Below are 23,040 nucleotides of genomic sequence, written 5' to 3'. Positions count from 1 at the left end.
AAAAGCACAACACAGTCCAAATACCTTTTTGCTTGGTACGTTTTGTCTCTTTGACCTACAAAAAGTTTTGCACAATGTGTTACCTGATATTATTTATGTTTTCATGCCAAATAACACCAATTTACATTTTTAAAAAGTTTGAGAAAAGTTTGAGTTTACAAAAAAAGCTTGGTTATTGAACAAAATGGGGCAAACATCATGATAATGGAAGAAAAGGCTAAAATAAAAGTCTGCAAATATTTCCTTCCAACAAGTTATTTTTTACATCAGTATTCGTTATTTGCTTTACAGGAAAGAGGCATTATTCACACAATTAGGGTAGTTGGGTTATTGCCTTTGTCTCCTATCGTATTGGTTTATCACTGCTTTGTGTATTTTAGATACGTGTATTTCTCTACCCGAAATATATCCATCTTATGCATGGTAATTTCAAATTTAATAAATTTTATCTTTCTCTTTCATTAGTTAAACAATTACAACAAAGTCACTGCAAATAAAAGCTTTGAGAATCAGTTATTAATGATGACTAATGACTTAATATGTACATTGCGGTGAGTAGCGGAAGAAGAACTGTATGTATTCCCATTAGTCAGCAACTGCGATATGGGACCCTCCGTAACCGTGTAAGTTTACCATAATCAACTCCGACCACTTCATCGGCTTGTTTATAAGCGGTGAATGTTTACAGATCTACTTTGTTTGATTATGTGATCCTTGAAATGTTTAAGTCTTAAATTCTCAATGCGGCCATTTGCAGTTTGTCATAAATTTCACCATTTATCCTATCCAACTCAAGTTAGGAAGGAAGGAAATGATTTTAAAAAATTGCTTTCTGACATAAACCTTTCTTTAAAATAAGATGTTATGTTCAAATATTCAGTACAGAATTAAGAGGTGCCACCCCTTAATTCAGTCAACGTAGTCGCATTTAATTTCGCATATCATCCGGATTGCTCTAAAATTATTGGTGTTATATATTCGGCAAGTTCCGATAGAGACTAAACCAATAATAAGAAAATTAGCACGTGCCGCATACATTGATTCGAGAGGGAACGAGTATACTATTAGGCAATGCAGCTCCTTTAAGATGCATCTGACAAGAAAAAGCGTGCATTAGATACAATTAAGACTCGGGTGAATATTGGTGGTCAGCTGGGTCTCTAGAATATACAATGAAGGGCGAACTTGGCCTAAAGACAATTGGATACAGCGTTGTGTTAGCTATTTAGGTTTACAATGGTGACGTCATCAAATCTTGTGTGCCAACTTTTTATTGAAATCGGTTCACCCACGGATGTCGCCGATCAACATCACATTAAAGTGTGCAGATGTGAAACATAGCATGATTTCTCAGTTCGATGTTCAGAATGTGATGAAACGTATATATTATTTAATTTGAATGGAACCCAACGATGTTAGAAGCAATATCTTTTATGTTTTATTATTCAGTATTATTCCTTTGATTTGGCATATACGACTTTTGTGGCTTTAACACCGCGTAAGTTGAGTGACCTGTAGTGTTTACTTATTTACGATAGTCCACAACGCTGTGAATGCATACCAAAGCGTTCAAGATTCATTGTGCCAGGCATCAAATTTAATACGTCTGCATTTCTCCCTCCATCTAAACTTCCTATCTCTCTACAACCTCCATACACATACACAGACACAGACACACACACACACACACATATATATATATATATATATATATATATATATATATATATATATATATATATATATATATATATATATATATATATATATATATATATATATATATATATATATATATATATGTATGTATGTATGTATGTATGTATGTATATATATATATATATATATATATATATATATATATATATATATATATATATATATATATATATATATATATATATATATATATGTTAATATATATATATATATAAGTTGTTCGAGTGTATGGATACGTGTTGCACTGATTTTATTACGAATGCAGATCCCTACAGCAATTTATTTTATATCAGTTATGGTTTCCAGTCAAAGGAGATTTCTTACATTTTATAAAGATATTATCTCTTTGAGCAATGACAAGTGACAAGAGGATAAGTAATCCATATACTACAACTGAAATAAAGATGGTTATGTGACTTTAAAGACGATTGCAGACGATATGGAATCGAGTTACATATTTCTTTACAAAATAAATCAAGCACGATTGCGTGCGTTTGACAAGGTGTGGCTTGAATTACAAGTGTTTTTGCTGTTTAAAATCCAACCAGGAAGTCACATGTAGTCTGCAACTATTCATACTATTGTAATATAATGTAAAGAATACAATATATGCCTGAAGATAGGCAACCAGGGTTTACTAACAGTCAAGCAGCCCAACGGTCGTTTCAAACGGATTTGATAGCTGTGGTGAATGATCAAGCGTACTATCATAGAAGGACTGCATCATTAATGTCAGCACAAAAGGTATTGTTTTTATATTCCTTTACATTCACTAACACTTGCTAGCATATACCTATGTAATAAACATGCTCTATCTCACATCCTTTGGCTAATGTATGGTTATAATAAATCAAGGTTGACTCATTTCTCCAAGTAATCATACCAGCGTGATTCGGAGTTCGATGATAAGGACAAGAGAGCTACAATCAGGTTTGTTAAATTGCTTGCAAAACTCATTAATACCTTTTGGGAGTTATCAGATTTCATTGTTTTATCCACACTATCGCACGTGTCACTTTAGTTTAATTAGGACAGGACTGTGAAGCGTAATCACAGGAAATAGGAATACACTTATTCTTCAGTATGTATGTACGAGTAAGTTCCCTTTATAATTATTTCATTTACGTCTTACTTAAATATGATGTAGATTGATACAACTAAAATGTGTAGACAATTTTGAAGAATAAATAGGAAACAATGTCAATATTAACCATACTTTAGTTACGGTGTACCACTAGCAAACAATGTCAAATAAAATTAGGCATCTTAATATGTTAAGATCTATACATTTTATTATCCTTTCTGTCTCACTCTTGGATACAATATTATATATACAATTCCTAAAATAGTTTCATTTGTCTTGCACACCATAACATAATAAATCATATACCGGTGAAGAATGGCATTCACATAACTTGTTGTCATTTACATAAAAGACTGCAAATTGGTTATAAAAGTCTTGTGTTTTTAACTATTCATTACTTCGCTAATATCGTCTTAAGACGACATAGAGTTTGTTCGCTTTATTTTTGATGGCATGTTTGCCATTACAAGCAGTAATTTACGACGCTTTAGTTTGTCACAGAAAGAAACGTCTATATGGAAAAATTGTATCGCTGAAGGTTATTGACTAATAGAAAAATATTAAGAACATATTTCGAAAAGGAACAAAACGTAGAAAACAGATATTACATTTTGGAGTCAAACACTTTTTAAATGCATCTATGCATACTACACAAGACCTGTATTATATGTGCATCAAAAGAAAAGAAAACATATACCTAAATATATATTTAAACACAAATATTCAATTTGGCATATGGGTGCATGTGTTTATCCAATCATTGATACATTAAAAGCCAATGGAACGAAACTTTAATCGGAAATATATACTTCATCTCAGTACGGACAAAGTTGTAATGCAAATTATATGAAGAGCACATTTTATTTAAGGACAAGTTTAGGACGAGTTGCCAAAGATTTCCGCAGCAATATCTATTCCTTAAGATATGAAGAATGTGGACGTTTGTCTAATTATAAAGATTTTAATAGAATAAACCAAGAGATACACAATGTATCTCATGTTCAATGTAATTAATAAATGACACACACACACACTTCGACCATATCTTCTCCATCCACTTCCACCAAACATCACAACAAAACGCTTATACTTGTTTAGGAGTTGTAATATTCAGAAGTCAGTTCACAGTTAGTCTACTTTTGTTGCATAAGTGCTTTCATTTAGCGTATAATCAAACGAGATATGCACTGACCACAAATGTATTCATATCCATAGAGATACACATGTCAATAAGAATATTTCACGTTAACTGTTTTCTTCAGCTTTTGTGTGACGTAATTTAAATGGAACAAATCATAAAAATCAATTGTGAAACAAGCGTGCCTGTATTATCGCCCTTATTAATGAGAAAACCAGTCTATTAGGAATAACACTTCTGTGTCAAATCTAAATATTTATATCACAAACAATGCAATAATTCCAGTAGGAGGAATGGAGTCCCCAACATTTCATGTTAGTGATTAAGACCTAAAAACTTACCATTAGTTTCCATTCATTTATTGCATGACCTCCCCAATTCAAATAATGGTGGTTATGTAAAGAAAATAGCATATGGAGTTGACAATATGCCCATCGATTGCCAATGATATTTTACCTATTCCCTGTGGTGGACTTTGACAGAAAGAAAATTCTAAATTGTACATATTATGTATGTACATATATCACTATTTACCATTTATTATTAATATTATTATTGTTATTATTATAATTATTATTATTATTATATTATTATCTTTGTTATTATTATTATTATTATTATTATTATTATTATTATTATTATTATTATTATTGCCATTATTTTTGTCTACAATATAAAAATAAAAAGACGCAATCTGTATATTCAATATCTAACAAAGCAATCGGAAATGTCATTTAGTTATATTTATAGCTTTTGTGAAACTGAATAGCAAGCAACATATATATGATAGATGCGTTGAAAGGGGTTTGCCTTGTGTGGTTTCATTATCAACTTGTCTCTGTTTAGATAGCTAAATTGTCATATTGTTTAAATCATATGCGACCACCTGGTTCATTTATGGTTATTCCGCTTACTCACTTTTAGCAATTCGAATCAGAACGAGATTGTTAATTTTATATATCATAAACCAAGACCATTGTTAAAATCAAAAGCTCCAATATAGTAACAAATATTTTAAGTTCATCGTGAATCAAGCTTTGTTATACTTTCTAATATTTTTAGATATTGTTCTTCCTAACATGTTACAGAGTCAAGACTCTTTGTAAGCCATTAATTAATGTCTAATACATTAATGGCATCTTTATAATGAAAAAGTCAGCAATATAATAATATATTTCAGCAATATTGTCAGAAAAAATTAAACGGTAGAAGATTTATAAAGGACCTGATGAAACTAAATTGGTAAAACAATTAAAACATTAATAGATAGCTTAAAGTAATGACTTTGAAGACATTTGTCAATTAAAGAATACTGCCCTATACTTTAAATTGTTTATTATGTTATATTATATTATATTATATTATATTATGTTATACTGTATTGTATTGTATTGTATTGTATTGTATTATATTATATTATATTATATATTGTATTATATTATATTATATTATATTATATTATATTATATTATATTATATTATATTATATTATATTATATTATATTATATTATATATGTATAGTATGTACGCTGTATCAATGATATACCCCTTGATGTACAAGTTATTCATCAAGAGGAAACAATGCTTTCCGATATTCCTTTTAATACAATATTTATATATCGAGTGGTAGGTTATTTTTACAGCGTACATACTATGCACATATTTTATTTATATCACATACAAATACACCTTTTTGTCATCTGAAAGGAGTTATACTGACCAGAAACAACTTTGTTTTGACAGGTGAATGCACTCATCATCGCAGAGTGTGTCCACTGCAAAATGTCGTACTGTCTTTCTGTGCCTAATCACAGTTACCTTTTCATATTGATAAGTTGATTGTTTTCATTTTTGAGCTTCAATATTTAATCACAATGATTAAATCAATATAAATTAAGCTTATGTATAATACATGAAAAATGATTTTAATGATAAATGTAAAGCAGTAGGCCTACAGACAAATATTCTTGAATACTACACGATCATAAATGAATTTACGTACAGGCGTATGGAAATTAGCGTGGAATAAAATCTAAGCAAAACGACGAACCAACAAAAGCAAAAGGTAATTAACACATTTTAATACATTTAAAGTTGATCTAAGTCATACTGTTGCTTTAATTAACCTTGCCATTGACCATAAATTTGTCTCTGTCTCTCTCACTCTTCCTCTTCTGTTGGTCTGTTTGACTTAACATTTACGATCATTCTTCCTAGGTCCAGAGACGTTGTGCTATTACACAAGCGAAAATATTCTATTCTAGTATTTTCTCCATTATCTTGATAAAATGGTCAACGGAGAGAGATAGAGAGGGGGATTGAATAGTTTCATATTTGGTTAATAAAAACCTATTTTGAGAACTGAAATAAAGGTTGAGGAAACAAAGTAAACAACAACAAAACCTTAAATACATTACATATGCGTGCCCTGTAACCAAGACATTGTGCCTTACTGCGTCGACCGGCAATTGAATTTATATCATTAATTATATAGCCGCTTTAGAGAGGTCCCAATGGAAGTGTAAACATGCCGTTATGAAGAATGATATTGTAGGCTACTTGGTATATTATCAGGTTGAAGGTTTTTTATTCAGCCCAATTTTCTTTTCTCTCACTCAAGATTCCTGCACTTTGTGTCCCTTATCTATTATGGAAAATGGGGAAATGGAAAAAGAAAGATTTCGATTAAATAGTGTACCATGTTAAAATCATTTAGAAAACGGGGATTATAATTACTTTTTATTGTTATATATATATATATATATATATATATATATATATATATATATATATATATATATATATATATATATATATATATATCACTAATGATTAATGAGAGGAAATTAATCCTTCATCTTTAGGAATAGATCCAACAGAACACACAATTGCAATAATGTTTAAATATGCGTATTAATGCGCAATGGGCGGATCAAAATTTGATATGCCAATACAATAGTATTGGTATAATAAATTACTTGATACTAACACTTTAAAAGCTATCTTATTTTTAATGTATGTGATATATATATATATATATATATATATATATATATATATATATATATATATATATATATATATATATATATATATATATATATATATATATATATATATATATATATATATATATATATATATATATATATATATATATATATATAAGTAAAGAAATCAATCATACACTACCGTATTTTGACATTATATCATCAGTTTATAAATTAAATATTTACTAACTGAAAAATGGTGTAAACCCTAGAACAACAACAACACGAACATTTGATTCAAAAAGTGTGTGAGATACTAGTATTGATTCGAGAGAGTAGCTTCATTGATATTCGTAGAACTGCTGCGGTTAGAAACTTACACATAACCAATGATATCTGCTAAATATATCCATATATTTACCATGCAATATATGTTTTTTACAGATCTATTTATCAGAGGGATCTAAACGCCTATTACAAGATCGTTTTGGGGTTTTGTTGCAAAGATGTGGAGCCTCTTTATTATCTTCATCGCATGTTTCTTTTTGAAGGACTGCGAATCAGGTACGAAACATAAAGTGGAACGTTGTCAACGTTATGAGTTTGGAGTTATTGTCAATGAAGTGCCATTGGGCACTAAAGGCAGGTCCATGAAATGTTGCCTCCAACAATATATGAAATATTGCGTAATTTGTTTTCGGGATGCAGCGCGCGTGGTTTATGTATATATACAAATTTAAGTTTCTGTACAACTATGATGACAATATACCAATATTTTATCTGTTGAAAATAACTTTAGTTTACACCGTCTTCTTCTTCTGTTATAAACCAGACTTATGAAGGTCGCCAAGTTCTACGGACATAGTTCGTGCACATTTAAAAATGTACCATAGTGTCAATAAACGACGACAGAATCATTTTTGATTTATTTGGGTGTTGACAATGTGCGCAGTGAAGCCATTAGGGCACTTGTTTTTAAATAATGTAACTAGGATTTATAAATGTTACTCTGACGACCATGCACACATCAGGAACAAATAATCAAATAATTAGAGAGAGTTTTGTTTTGTAAAGTTCATCCAGAGGTGAACCTGGCCACGAATATGTTGCAAATATATATATAAAAAATACCCATGTTAATATATTGCAGCCAGTTACAGTTTCAGATGTTGGTACAATTTATAAAGGGTGGCCCATGCTGGGCATCTGGAGAAGATAAAACTTCCATCAGAACACGATTCATTTATATAACATATATATCAAGATAAATGTTTATAAGATAAGAAATGTAATAGAACAATATGCAAAACCAGATCAAAGTTTGTGTTAAATACATATTGACCGAACACATTATTGACATTAAAACAATAATTACAGCCACATATCATCAGCTCAAGCCACATTGAGGACTTACCTTTTGTGAATTCTGTAATTTGCACTGCACAAACAGCTTCTCCCATTTGTCGTTGATCAGATAAGCAAAACCACATAATCTTGTGGCGAATAAGCTCAAATGAGAATTCTAGTATTTCATTTCGATGCCTTTGTAGCAACATTATTAAACACTAACCTGAAACTAATTCTATCCCAAGTTAGTGAGTTTGATGTGGAAGTTTGATGGTACAATGCATTGATATCGGAAGATTATGACACTCAGCATTTTAACAAAGAGTAATCCTAGGCGTGACTTAAAACACTCGCGATGATTCTTCCACTGACATCAGTACCATTATATACCTCTGGTGGCACGTTATAGTAAATACGAAGATGCAAACCGTTGAGATTACTTAAAATATTTGACCTCGTGCTTAAACTGATAAGCGCAGATCCTGAAGTCACACATTAACTGTAACAAAAGGTGAATTACGATATACGTATCCTATTGATAGAAAACATATATTGAATTGTCACACCAAGTCATTAAGAATCAAGGTGCAAATTCTTGTGCTAAGGGATTGGTTCAGCTTGATTAAAATACAGAATATCAATAGTTTATAAACACTTATTAAATGTATCTGTATAAATATGTCAACTCTTTCATACAGAATCACTGAAGTTCTAACAAACACAATAAGGCAGCACGGGTGAAAGCCTTTCCGATGATGCTGAGGAGGGAGATGCCCGGGTAGTTGTTGCAGTCGCTACGGTCTCCTTTGTTTTTGTGCAAAGTGATGATCTTAGCGTCACGCATGTCCTGTAGGTCTGGAATGTCGTCCAGGGCAGTGTCAGTGACGTTGTTTTGGTTTGCATATAGCTCGAGATAGTGCTCAACCCATCGCCGCTGCAGTTATTTCCCCTGGTCTGTGATGACTTCGCCCGTCTTTGACTTGAGGGGGGAGGTCTTGGAGTTTTGGGGGTTCTGTCGCCTTCTTGATAATGTCATACATTCCTCTTGCATTCCTCAGCTGTCGTCATACTGTTGCAAAGGTTCAGCCAATAGGTGTTGGCACAGCGGCGGGCGGTCGTCTGGGCTTTGTTCCTTGCAGTTCTGAGGGCTTGTAATGTTCTGGGGCTAGGTGCAGCCTTGTATGCCAGGAGGGTTTTCCTTTCTGACTCAGTCATGGGCTCCATCTCCTCCCAGTTTGCCTCATCCCAGTCGACGTTTTATGCTCCCTGTCTCGTAAGCTGTGATGGCTGAATTGTACACAGATTCACGGAGATGGGACCATTTGGAGTCAATGGTGTCATTAGGTGTTACTTTGGTGAGAGCTTCCTGCTGTTTTCTGACGAACTGCTGTGTTTTCTCTGGGTTGCTTGCACGGCAGGCGTTGATGAGTAGGTGACCCTTCTTTTGGCGTGGTGCAGCTTCTTGGGTACTATTCACACCTTGCTGGCCACAAAGGAATGGTCCGTGTCTGAGTCGGCACTGTGGTAGCTGCGGATGAGGAGGACACTAGCCAGCTGCGCACGCCTGGTGATGACGAGGTCTAGCTGGTGCTAGTGGCGTGAACGTGGGTGTCTCCATGACACCTGGTGGATCTCCTTACATTTGAAGAAAGTGTTGGTCACACATAGGACCACGTTTTCCACTAACAGGAGAAGGGGTGAAGGCGGGCCTCTGGCGTCTTAAAATCATTTGCTTCGGGTAGATGGGACTCGTAAACCTTGGATGGTAGCTCATCTAGGAGAAGGAAAGCTCCGATTCAAAACCTATGTTGCCTTGCGGATATACCCACTGGTGGGAAAGGCTAAGGAAGTAAACAATTCGGAGACAGAGTCGCTAAGGCGGTCTGACATTGACTTCAAAGTCATTCCGGAAACTCCTGCGACGCCGTTGGTGCCAAGTTGTATCGGCATTCGTCGTTCCCTTGGGCCCACCACCTGCGTGGAGGGGGGGATCTGGCTGCATGGACAGCAGCTAATTCTCCATACCACCCTACCCAGGCTTCATATATATATATAAATATATATATATATATATATATATATATATATATATATATATATATATATATATATATATATATATATATATATATATATATATATATATATATATATATATGCATATATATCTGTATATATATGTATATATATGCATATATATATGTATATATATATATAAATATATATATATATATATATATATATATATATATATATATATATATATATATATATATATATATATATATATATATATATATATATATATATATATATATATATATATATATATATATATATATATATATATATATGCCTTGTGCGTATTATCGGTTTCTGCCTCCGCATAGTAAATTAGAAAAGCAAATGTCGTTCATAGGTGAAATATTGTTTGCTCATGACTGCATAAACAATATATATTTTACTGGGATATCAGGATTAACATTTTTTAATTTAAAAGGTCTCCAACATGATTCTAGTATGCGATGCTATTCAGATGCATGGTAATGATATATATTTGCAATATTTTTAATATGTGTGCTAATCCGTGCAAAACCATAATGAACATAATACTCTGATTGTGTACCAAAACTAATTTGAACGTTTACAAAATTAAAAGATCGTAATGTGCATTTTATTTAAAAGAATCTGTACCATAGCCTTAATATCATACGTTTCGAATATTAGGATGATAAAATATGGGTAACTTCGCATTGTTTGCAATTGTAATTTTTTGCATTAGGCGTTCATTGTTGGATTTCATAATGCTAACCACTTGCAAAGATCAATTTTTTATATTGTTACGAACCGCTTTAATGTCTATTAAAATTAATTTCATATTACAAATCAAAGGTAGTATATGATTATTGTCAAAGTTACTATATGAACGTGACTAAGCACATTCAGCCGCAAGGCACCATATTGTCAACAGCAGAAATCAAGACTATTCTTAATTAATTAATAGTCTATCTCGTAATTTAGATAAAGATCTTCTGTTAAAGTTAAGCGTGCCATTGCGGAGGTAACTGATAAAGCCTCATATAGCTATCACAAGTGACAGTTCAATAAAGACGTGGAGTGCAATATGGCAGTTATTATTAAAAAGTCATGGATCAAATGATACAGATAGTTACAAAGGAACTAAATTATATTGAAATTTAGTCAAGTCAGATTCATTAAAATGAAAATTGAAGATTGAATGCGCCAAAAGTGTACGCATAGCTTGTTTACATACGCTTGATGTGTCTTTTTACTTAATTACCTAATCTAGCTTTCGAATAGGATTCGTGATATAACTATTTGAAAGGTGGCATTTCCATTGAATGTTACTGAAGACAACTACAAAGGTCTTTGAATTTTAGGAATTGGAAACGATTTTGTTTAAACATGTAAACGTTAGAGAGAATGTGATTGACGTTGGGAAAGAGCGCATTATAGAATGGTTGGATAAAGCATTCCAGGGATAAGGTTTTGTTCTAATTATTAAATCTTAGAGAAGGTAAATTATATAATATTTATCTGGATGATATAACTGCAGAATATTTGATGGAATTTATGTTGACCTCTGTTTGATATTTAAAGCTGGCTAGATACATTTTATCTTATAACCTGTAAGATTCTAAAAGTTTAGGTTTTATTTGCTAAACTGATTTGTTAACGGTTGGTCGTTGCTTTTGGAAACAGGAAAATGAAATTATAAATGTCTGATCCAGAACGTGTATGACTTAAGTAAACGTTTATCGTGGGTGACTAAGTATTTATTCTGATTATTTTTGCTTTTGATGATTCCACTAAAAAAAATTTTTGTCTGTAGGTATAGAAATTCGTCTGACTTCTCCGATTGGCGTTTCAAGTGGAAATAGTCTAGCCTATGGATATGTTGAGGTACTTAACAATGGTATTTGGAACCCTATTTGTGGTAATAACTGGCAACAAACTGGATCGCAAGTACTTTGCAGGATGCTGGGATATAGGTAAGGGCCTTCAATATTTGAATTGCTCAAGAAAATACAAATACTTGTGCGTATACTAAATCAAACGTTTGCTAAGAAAAACACATCAACCCAACTAAAATCGTTGGCAAATATTTTAATACAAATATTGTGAGAGCGAAACTCCAATTCTATCATTGTTGAGCCACTCATACATAAATATCAATTACGCTATACTGCATGTCTCATTTATTTATCCAATGAATAAATATCAAATTAAATCAATAGGTAACCTAGATGAAAATTTGTTGGAAGGATATTTTACCTCAACAGCAGAATAGGCGTAGTAGATATGTACTAATCATTTTCTTTTGTTTTCAAACCAGGTATGGGGATACGGGGAAAAATTAGAAAATCCGTATACCGTATATAATCATTAAAATTGCTACTGGAACACTCTGACAACGAAGACAGCACACTGAAACACTAAGATTAAATTTTATGTGAGTTATAAATAATGGCACAAAACTAAATTGAATCCCGTATTTTTCAGAACGGTTAGAGAAATCGTTAACGAGCAAAGCACGAAAAAAACATTGTCGTTATCATATTATTATCAGACTTTATTGACAGGGATGGATGGGACATAATTTTTGTAAATGCAAGTGTAAATAATGATATGCAAAATAAATAAATATATGAAACATAAAGATTTCATGACAATTTGTATTAGAAAAGACAATGATTTACGTCCTTAATGATAATCCCATTGAGAATGGCAAAATACACCTGACACCAAATGGTTGAAACATACTATTTAAGGAATGAATTAAGTATGCATCTAATGTCAATAAATTGCACACACTTCTATATTTCAGTTAAAACTTGAATGTCTCGTAAACGTTACATGATGAATCTACAATAAGTAAACAAAATTAGGGTTGCAACGTTTGTGTTTTAAAATATCCAAGAGATACCTCTGCGTATTGCATTATTCAATGCCCAGTCAGTAAGACCACCGGTGAAGCGCACAGAAATAATAAATTTTATCAACGACTAGAATATTAACGTCTTTTTCCTGACAGATGAGCACAAGTGTGCGGATCTAACACCCACTGGTTACTCCATCAAGTCGTTCCCCCGTAACTCTCGCGGAGGTGGAATTCCTGTCATCACAAAGAACTCCATGATAAAACGTCTTAACCACACCACGACATTCATTTTCGACCACATATCGTTTGAAATAGTCCAAACCACACTAACACTGGAGCAAAGGCAGTCCATTTTTTCTGCCTATACCTCTGTCCTCCTAGTAGAAAAACAAACTGACCGAATCTCTCTTTTTGGAGCAGTTTCTGAATCTCCTGGAGTATGGAAATTCGATAGAGGGCAACCTGATTATTCTTGGAGATTTCAACTTTCACTTTGACTGTCCCAGAAACCCAAATACATCAACACTCATAGATTCCATCAATGTTTTCAACATCAAAAAGTCATTTAATTAACCCACCCATAAACATGGTCACATTATAGACTGGATTCTTCATAAACCTGATGGAAACATTTTAATGCCCTCCTTGGTATCCCATGAACTTTCATCTGATCACATCTGCATTATATGCCATCTTGACGTATCAGTCCCTAACCATCCACCTTTATCTGCTACTAAGAGAAACCTCTGTATGATAAATGTAACCAAACTAATGCATGACATCCAAGAAAACCTAACAACGTGCTTACCTCCTACAGCAAAACAACTCGATAACTGCCTTTGTTCATTGCTCGACAAACATGCCCCAGCTACCAAGCGCAGAGTATCAATTTAAAAGTGTTCTCCATGATATAGCAGTGTTAGGGACCAGCTTCGCACTGCTTAAAGAGACCGCCGTAAAGCTGAAAGGCTTTGGCTTTCCACCAGACTCAATGTTCATAAGCAAATCTATGAAGCCGCTAAGAAGAATGTCACAAACATAGTGAATCTAGCGAAATCAGCCGAATACACTACTAAGATCATGGAAAGTTCCAGCTGCAAAGAGCACTTCGACATTACTAACAAGTTACTGTCAAGGAGCAAATGTACACCACATCCAACTACCTTCTCTCCTGTTGGCCTTCCGGACATGTTTGCGAATTTCTTCCGTGACAAAGTACAGACCAGTAGAGATAAGCTTGACACCACAATTTCAATTGACTCGTTCGTCGTCACCATACAGTTTGGATACAGAATTTGAGCGGCAACCATTAACAGCATTTGAACCTGACTCTATGGATTTCGTACGTACAATCCTGATGAATAGTGCACCAAAGTCATGTGAACTTGATCCAATTCCACCATCACTGCTGCTTGAGTGTTTCGATCCAGTTGTGTCTTCACTAACTTATGTTACTAATACCTCTCTCTCATCCGGGGGATTCCAATCATTTTTCAAAACTGCCTTTGCAAAGACTCTGCTGAAGAAACCAACACTAGACCATAACGATTTAAAGAACTTCCGGCCAGTTTTTGATCTCCCATTCATATAAAAAAATCTTCGAAAAGGTTGTTCTATCCCATATTCATTTGCCTGAGCACACTTCCCAATAATAGTTACTTTGATTTATTTATACACGTTCATCAATGCCTTCGTATAGCGCCCTTTTATAGCATGTTTCACATAAATAATTTGTAGGTCATGTATGAGATAAACATAAACAAATATGTGGTACCTTGTACATCAGTTAATGTTCCTTAATTTTAAATCGTACATATATAGGGGGTCTTTTAAGCAAAAGAAGATGTTCAATTAATTTTTTTCCAATTACATATTTTATGAAACACTATAGAAGTTCATAAAGTATAGCCAGAGCTATTAACGTTACTTTTTGCTTATTCTGATTTCAAATGACGTTCGTGAAGGTTGAGTTAGCTATTCTGTCAAACGACTTTCATTTTCGGTTAGCATGCAACAATGATAGTGTGGTAAACAACGTAATCCATGACAGTGCAGCTCAAATTACACTCTTTCACTAATCATCATTAATTTTTGTTTCACTCAAATCGATGCACATTTAAGTAATTTGAATGTGATCTAGGTACTGGAGTATGTAGGGACTGTTAAAAAATTACAACCATTCTAGGTGCATTTTTGTATTTGGTATGATGATTTTTAAATTAATTTAAAATGGCTGACTGTTTTAACATTTTATCAGTGTATTTGATATAATCCTGACGTATTTCAAAAAAGATTTTAACTGGCTGACAGTTTCGGAACATTTCACCTGCATAGTGTTTACGTTGCAATATAGTGATTCTAATATTACTATCTATACTTGCAGCACCAGTTCCCATTCTTTATATACTCCATATGTCGCAAGCATATACAATATCAGCTGTACGGGAAGCGAACGATCACTTCAAGGCTGTGTTGGTTCTATTGGTTATCAAAGCTTTATCTACTCTGGCCTGACACTGGCATATGTTCGCTGTGGTATGATCTATTTTTTCCTAATTTAATGCGGCACGAGGAAATATTCAATTAAAGGATATCGATGTATTGCCTTCATTTTACAATAATTACGTGTAACCGCATATTTCGAGCATATTACTTACTATTAATAAAGCGGCAATACACTATTCTTGTTTATGTTATACACTCGATTCAGCGATAGCTCAACATCCTATGATAGTTTTCAGTTTAAGTCGAATTCATCACATTACCTGTTTCAAATTCAATAAATTGGTGTGTTCAGGTGTTTTATTTGCAAAGATTCGCGTATCTTTTCTTTTCTTGTATTTCTTATTCCATACCAGGTACCAGAAGCTTCTACTTCACCACCTGCTTAGTTGAGATAGCTACATGTAATTTCCGATATTTGAGACCAAAGTAGAAAACAAGCCTGTTGACCTCTTTTTCCTTCAGAATATTTCGCTTCATTATCATACCAATATATTAAGTGAATTAATCATATTGTCATTTACTGTCATGTTGCGTTAAGCATAATATTCTCATGGACATATCAATTAATAAAATAATATAATACCTACTTATCGGTAATAGTACGTACCACTCAACTGACTCATCATATAGCACGCGATGTGTAAAATCACCTCGAGGACCTTTTAAAGTGCTATATCAATTTGTCATGACAGAGCAACTTACAAATGTTATATGTTATAAGAATCATCGAACCATATATATATATATATATATATATATATATATATATATATATATATATATATATATATATATATATATATATATATATATATATATATATATATATATATATATATATACATATATGTATATAAACGCATACATCCTGTATTTTTTAAGGATCTGGGAACAAGACATCTACAGATTCGAACCCGACAGGTAATTACTTGGCTTTGCAAAGAACAAAAATTTATATAGTTAGGAATACAGATTTGAAATATATGGTTATATAGTTCTCGGGTGACTACTTAAAAATCAAACGTAAAGAATTAAAAACGATAATTATGAGTTTAGATGGTTTGTAAGAACACTTTCCAATTTACAGATCCAAATACGGATTTTAAATATACTTATAAAAGTCGACAGGTTGATACTACAAACATAACTCGAGCCGGTCATACAGGATAACAAATAAGATATTGATTTCAATGCAAGGAGGGAAGAAAAAAGTCTCAAATAATACGATAATATGATCGATACATTTGAGCATATTACTGGTCTGAACCAATGGATCTTTGACCTTTGTGTCTGGAGATAAACAGATAGATGCTTTTATTTTTGTATTTGTCTCATATATAGTTATTACATAATAATTACACTATGCTGCAAAAGTGATAAGTTATGCAATTAGAGTTCGGCATTTTGTATCAGATGAACATAAATATAAAGATGAGCAGATAAAACCAACACAGAGAAGGTTACCGGAGCTTTTATAAATCGTTTGCCTGGTACCGTAAGCAGACCATTACAATAATTGTATGTAGCGATTGGCTCGAAGGCTCGAAGGCGTATACAAAGACAAAAAAATTCATAATGCTCTGTAATAAGGACGGTACATGAGAGCTAAGATGTAGAAAAAGCTCCTTCTTCCGTGATGTATTTTTCAAGAAAAGCAATTACGGTTTCATAGGTTTTGCATTTAATCTTCTTACAAGAGACTGGTCAGAAGAGTTGGTGTTTCAGGTGGGGATCCTTTTCCAACTAATGAGTGTGACCATTAGTGAAACATTATTGCATATGAAACAACGATAAACCAATTTCTATTCCGTATAGTGATTTTTGGTTTGTCCTCACAACATAAGTTCCCAATCGCAGGTATTTCTTCCAAGCTGAAGACTATCATTATTACACCTGTCACTGAAGGACCAATAATATCATCAGTGTCCTCACTTAATCAAAGTATGTATCTCATATAGAAAATCCTTACATTGCATCTTCAGAGAAAATACTGATAAAAGAAGTGATCTGTTTTTGACTGTGTATGAATGCTCAATGCATCTTGGCATGCATTGCTACATTAATCATCTATGATAGTTTATTGCACTTTTTTCAATACTTGAATTTATTCAGTTTAAGAGACGAATAAACAAAGTACTGTTTTATAACAAATACAATTCATTTAGCGTATTTTAATTAGTGAAATACAATTATTGACACCTTTTCAGGCGTAACATATATTTGGGTAACACTGGTACAAAAGGTGTGCATAACGAAGCCTATATATATACATGCGTGTGTGTGTGTCCTTTGCATTTGATGTTAAATGGGATCTGTGAATATCTTAACTGGATTGTAATTTCTTCCAAGGAATGGGGGTGCGATTGGTGGGAGCTGCAAATCCGTACGAGGGAAGAGTCGAATTATTTGTCTTGAACCAATGGATAAACATCTATGCTCCTAACAATACCTGGAGCGATAGGGAAGCTGCAGTTGTCTGCCGATCACTCGGGTTCAGGTTTGATATGCGTTATTCTTGTAATATTTGTAATATTTGTATGACTAAATATCATTTGCAGCATAATCAAAGCAGTAAAAATATTTGACCGAACTTAGTATTTAAGGAATCCACAGAAGGGTCAGATATTCCGTTATGGGGAACAAATGAATTAACAAAACTACTTTGAAAGTTAAATAATATTTAACACTATTCCATATGACTTATTACAAAATGGGGCGGTAATCGGCCAACAGAAAATGTCATGGTAAAATGACCACATATTGAGTATGAGTATGTTAGTAGTGGTCAATTGATAAATTTATGCGATCGAGGTAAAATGTAATGCCATTAATATTCACATGATTAAATTACACCTGAATTGATCATCACCCACACCTACTGACCGATACCTACGCTTACTGGCCAACGAAAGGTCTTTCTGATCATACTTATACCCACTAATTAGCGTGCGTATTTATTAACAATACACATTGCTACTGACAGGCATTAACAATTACCGACCAACACATAGTCTTACTAACATTTACATCTAATGACCAGGACATAGACCTACTAATACATATAGCTCCGTTTGATATAAAAGAGAAGATACTTGTTATATCTCCGGTACACACAAAAAAGACAAAGACACTGGGCTTCAAAATGCCCATGGCGTCAAAACACCAATTGTACTAAGAGAGAATAATAGAAGTTCGTACACAAAAGCTATGACGAATGAATTATGTCTCGAGCGAGGGCATTGGTTATCAGAGTTTTCCGGCACGAAAGGAATAGGGAGAACGATAAATGCCTGATGGGAATATAGATCGATATAACTATATTAAGAAGTTGGTGATGGTAATGATGATGAGGTGGAAAAGAAAAAGGAAAGAAGATGACGAAGGAGAAGAGGACCCAATCCCTGTATTAAATTCAAAGCAAGTAATTCATGAAAAGAAACTTATCAAAGATCTTTGAAAATTCCTTGTGGGTCTTCTGCCTAAAATATAGCAATCGCAAGTGATAATCAAAGTAATTTTGATTGACCTATTATTATCATCATTATAATGATTACTACTGTTATGCTACTAATGATGATAATAACAGATATAGCTGTCCATTTCCAAGCAGAATTCACCGTCGCCCTTGTTGTAGCTACTGTTTATGATAATCATGCTTTGATTTACTGAGGAGTAAGGGAGGTTTATTTCGCCTGATCTTTGCATATAAATTTGGTATAGCGCTCTCATTCGTTTAGAGTTAAATCCGATTTTCTTACATATAAATACATGTCTTAACGGAATACCATTGATTTATATTGCATATACATTTGTGCTAAATATGTCTTAAAAGTAAATCAAGCCGACATTTTAATTATGAAACAATATGTATGCATGGCAAATAGACAAACATTAAATGTGTTTAAGCGAATTCCGTATCCTGGTTTTGAGAGAATTGACCTAAAGATTTTTTGAAAGCGTTGTTATATCGTTCTAATCAAGCCTTTGTAGAATTACATCGACTAAGCACTACCAGAAGAAATCGATCGTATGTACATGGTAATGAAAATTTAGATACATTCTCACCAGGTCTCTGAGAAATATTAGTGTGTTATGATTTAGAGGTATACCTATTGAACATTAGCAAAGAAAAATCTGCACCGGATGTTTTGTCATTGGAGAGAGTTTGCTCCCATAATGATTGTGCTGTAGAAATGCTTAAACCAAAAGCGGAAAGTTATGTTGGATATGCAAAGTAGACAGTTAAGTGAACGCGATACATCATAGGATAACGTTGCGCTGGGAATATGCCTCGTACAACCCTCGGCATATAGAGGAGTATGAGAGCATGACGTTGTCATCCCAGCTTTTTTGGCGGTCCTATGGTACAAGCCGTTTAGACTATTCTGTCACTTCCACTATTTCTGTTGTTCTGGCTGTTTCTGTAGACCAGACTCAGCCAATTGTTTTCCTTATGCTGTTTGTGATATAACCCAAGGGTACGCTTTACCTCTTTCTGATATGGCGCTATTACTGACAGTAATATCTTTGTTCAAATGTGTGCTTAGTTTTGTCTTCGCGAGGAATCGGAATTCTTACTCCTTTTGGCCTTCAGCCAGAGTCACCTGCTAATGAGATTTCTGGTCATGGAAATAATTCGTGATCTGATAAGCAATCACAATGACTTTTGGCAATAAGTCAATCACAGTCGCACCTGCGCCCATACATATAACCGTAAATGCAGTGTCCACGCAATTAAAAACGTGTATCGGCGCCAGTACAATTTATATCGAGCGTGTCATTGTCTGAGAACTTAAGGAAGCTTTGGCCTCGCAGATTATTTTAGGTGAAATTTATATTAGCCTCCTGGAACGGAAGAGCCTGGATATATCAACATTATAATAACTCCTTTGTTAGAAGCTTGATATGGAAGTTCATTTTGATCAATATAATTTCTCCTTAACCAGTCTGATACGAAAGCTTAATTGGTTATTATGAGTCTTAGGTATAGCTCCCCGTGGACATGTGCGTCTTTCCTATCCATGTGGTTTGCTGGCAAGATGTCGCCTTGGTGAAGGGGAATATCAGTTTCCTTAATATCGTTAACCCCGATAATGAGACGGTCTAGATAAAGCCAAACAACCATCACAATTACTGTGCCTTTCGCTACAGGCTTACGGGTGAGAGGTTTTGAAAGATCACATAAATGTGGAATCTATTTCCGAAGAACACAATTTTATGCGCCAGTGAGCCGAATGATTGAGGTGGCATATTATCGAAATACCACCTTTTTTTGTCGGGTAGGATGGCAGATGTTTGGATTTACTCTAGTTGAATAGTTATATACCCCAGTAGTTCTTCAATTGGTTTCAGGAATTTTCCCAATTTAGGCCGAGTGCACAATGTAAATCCGTTTTGAATAGCATTGAACACCAATATGAACTGGTTAATGTTATCCACTTTAGTTCTGCATATGTACATATATTATGCCCGTTGGTTTAAGACCTGGTCTCTAGATGCCCTAGTTATTAGACTTCATCTTTGCCTTTCTTGGTTTAATTATCAGGTTTCCCCACTATATATTCCTCCTTGGAGGAGGATCATTTGGCTTCAATCACTCGCGTTACAACTGTATCGTGTCTGGCAGCTCATTGCTGGCACCTAACCATGTTTAAATTGACGTGGCTTAGAAGTATTGACCACATTCATGGAGCAGGGCAGAATAAAGATGGCTAAAGAAAATGAAGGTTATTCTAACTCAGAGATGTCGTCGATGCCCTAGCTTTAGATGACTTTTATGGTTGTGAGGATAGATGTATAACTGGCCGACATAATTTCTTGTTACAAAACAGCGGAAGTTGATGTCTTTATTATTGGAAAATACGGTATTGTTTACACGGATCAATAATCAAACCAACGCATCTCCACAGTGAGTGCCATAGGAGTTACAAGGTATAATCCATCTTTTATATGAAGATAAAATGTCGCCTTTAAAAAATCAATATATATGTAGCGTAGAACGTTATGCATTCACTCTCAAAGATAGAACCCGGAGGCGTTTTTCCGAGGTAGTTTCACTGCGTAATGTAATTATGTCTCCCGTTAAAGCACACGATATATTCTATTAAAAATGAGGGCGACGATTTCTGGAGACATATAGATGCTTCCCGCCGATATCGAAGGTGTTGGTCAAGACAATCCCGCGTTTTCAAGCAGATAAGGCAGGCCCCGGTAGAGCTGTTGCTTGTACGCATGGCATAGTCTCAGCAACATGTGATTCATCTGGTGTATATCTTCAGTGTGGCATCATCTTGTTGGTCAACTGGGTAAGTATATTTTAGATTGGGTGAATGAAACTCAACATCAAGCATTTTATTGCATCGCCTGCCATTGACACCATTGAGCGACACTGTTGTCGACATAGATTTTAATATATTCCCAGACAATAAATGTCCTCTTAGAATATCATCGGCGTTAAGAGATCGCAGTTTTGGTTGTTTAGACGAGGTAGGGCAAAGTCCAGTTTGGTTATATATCTGGTGAGATCACTCTATGGGATGGCCGATCTCTTAGAGATTCTGAAAATGTCAATTGGCATGGCTGTAATTTGCTTGAAACTATGGCTGTTGTTTTATACAATTTCGTCTTTTGTAGCAGCTTGCAAGACTTAGGCAGCACTATCAAGACGCTAAATAAATATGCAGTACGTATCAAATGATCCATTAGGCAGAGCGTTTTATCAAGTAACCAAAACGGATTACTGTAGATTCTGGACTAACCTATCTAACAGCATCCTCCCCATCCAGCATAAAGTTGTGGATGCAATTAGTTGTACATCAAAGCTTGGTGATACCCTGATTTACACTTTTTTCCAGGAAAGCATGTTGCTCACTAAACTTCGTTTCACATTAACACCTTGCATTGCTCTGGGTTTAGACATGCACAACAGAAAATGGCGTAATTGTCTGAGCTTGGAAGGGTTAATGAGATGGTTTTCTTGGCGCCAAAGGTGATCTTACGCACATCTCGGCAGAAGACATAGATGAGGTTCTGTGTATAGCACAAAATAATCTCCGCGCTTGTCCAATTCCGACATTCTCATCTGAGGAATAGTAATAATCTGAAACTCAATACCTTCAGCATCAGCAGCTTTGTCTATTGATCTGGATTAGTAGATTTATATGTTCGTCAGTAAGAATATGTGTTGCTTATTAGATATGGGAGATGACCAGTAAGGGTCTGTACTATACAATAAAAGTGGAGTTCGATAAGCAAAATAGTAAAGTACTTAAAAACATTGCAGAAAATTTAGAATAGGTTACTAAAATAAAGTTAATGTCATCAGCTGACTTGGCGCGTACTCCTTGTATTTCG

General features: G+C 34.0%; 1 protein-coding gene across 1 annotated transcript in view; it reads left to right on the top strand.

The window, feature by feature from the left end:
* The first annotated feature begins 2,320 nt into the window (after positions 1-2,320).
* LOC149771206 (neurotrypsin-like) overlaps positions 2,321-23,040 on the top strand; it is a 21,731-nt gene continuing 1,011 nt past the window's right edge. The window contains exons 1-6 of the mRNA XM_089948731.1: positions 2,321-2,463; positions 7,377-7,496; positions 12,133-12,292; positions 15,566-15,717; positions 16,570-16,608; positions 18,037-18,184. Coding sequence (XP_089804857.1) covers positions 7,439-7,496; positions 12,133-12,292; positions 15,566-15,717; positions 16,570-16,608; positions 18,037-18,184 — 557 coding nt within the window. The 5' untranslated portion in view covers positions 2,321-2,463; positions 7,377-7,438. The remainder of the gene's footprint in view (positions 2,464-7,376; positions 7,497-12,132; positions 12,293-15,565; positions 15,718-16,569; positions 16,609-18,036; positions 18,185-23,040) is intronic.

This window comes from Sinohyriopsis cumingii, unplaced genomic scaffold (genome assembly GCF_028554795.1).
Source record: "Sinohyriopsis cumingii isolate HCF-2022 unplaced genomic scaffold, ASM2855479v2 utg002039l, whole genome shotgun sequence".
NCBI lineage: Eukaryota > Metazoa > Mollusca > Bivalvia > Unionida > Unionidae > Sinohyriopsis > Sinohyriopsis cumingii.
Note: the sequence above shows the minus strand (reverse complement) of the source record. Positions and strands in the feature narration are given on the sequence as shown.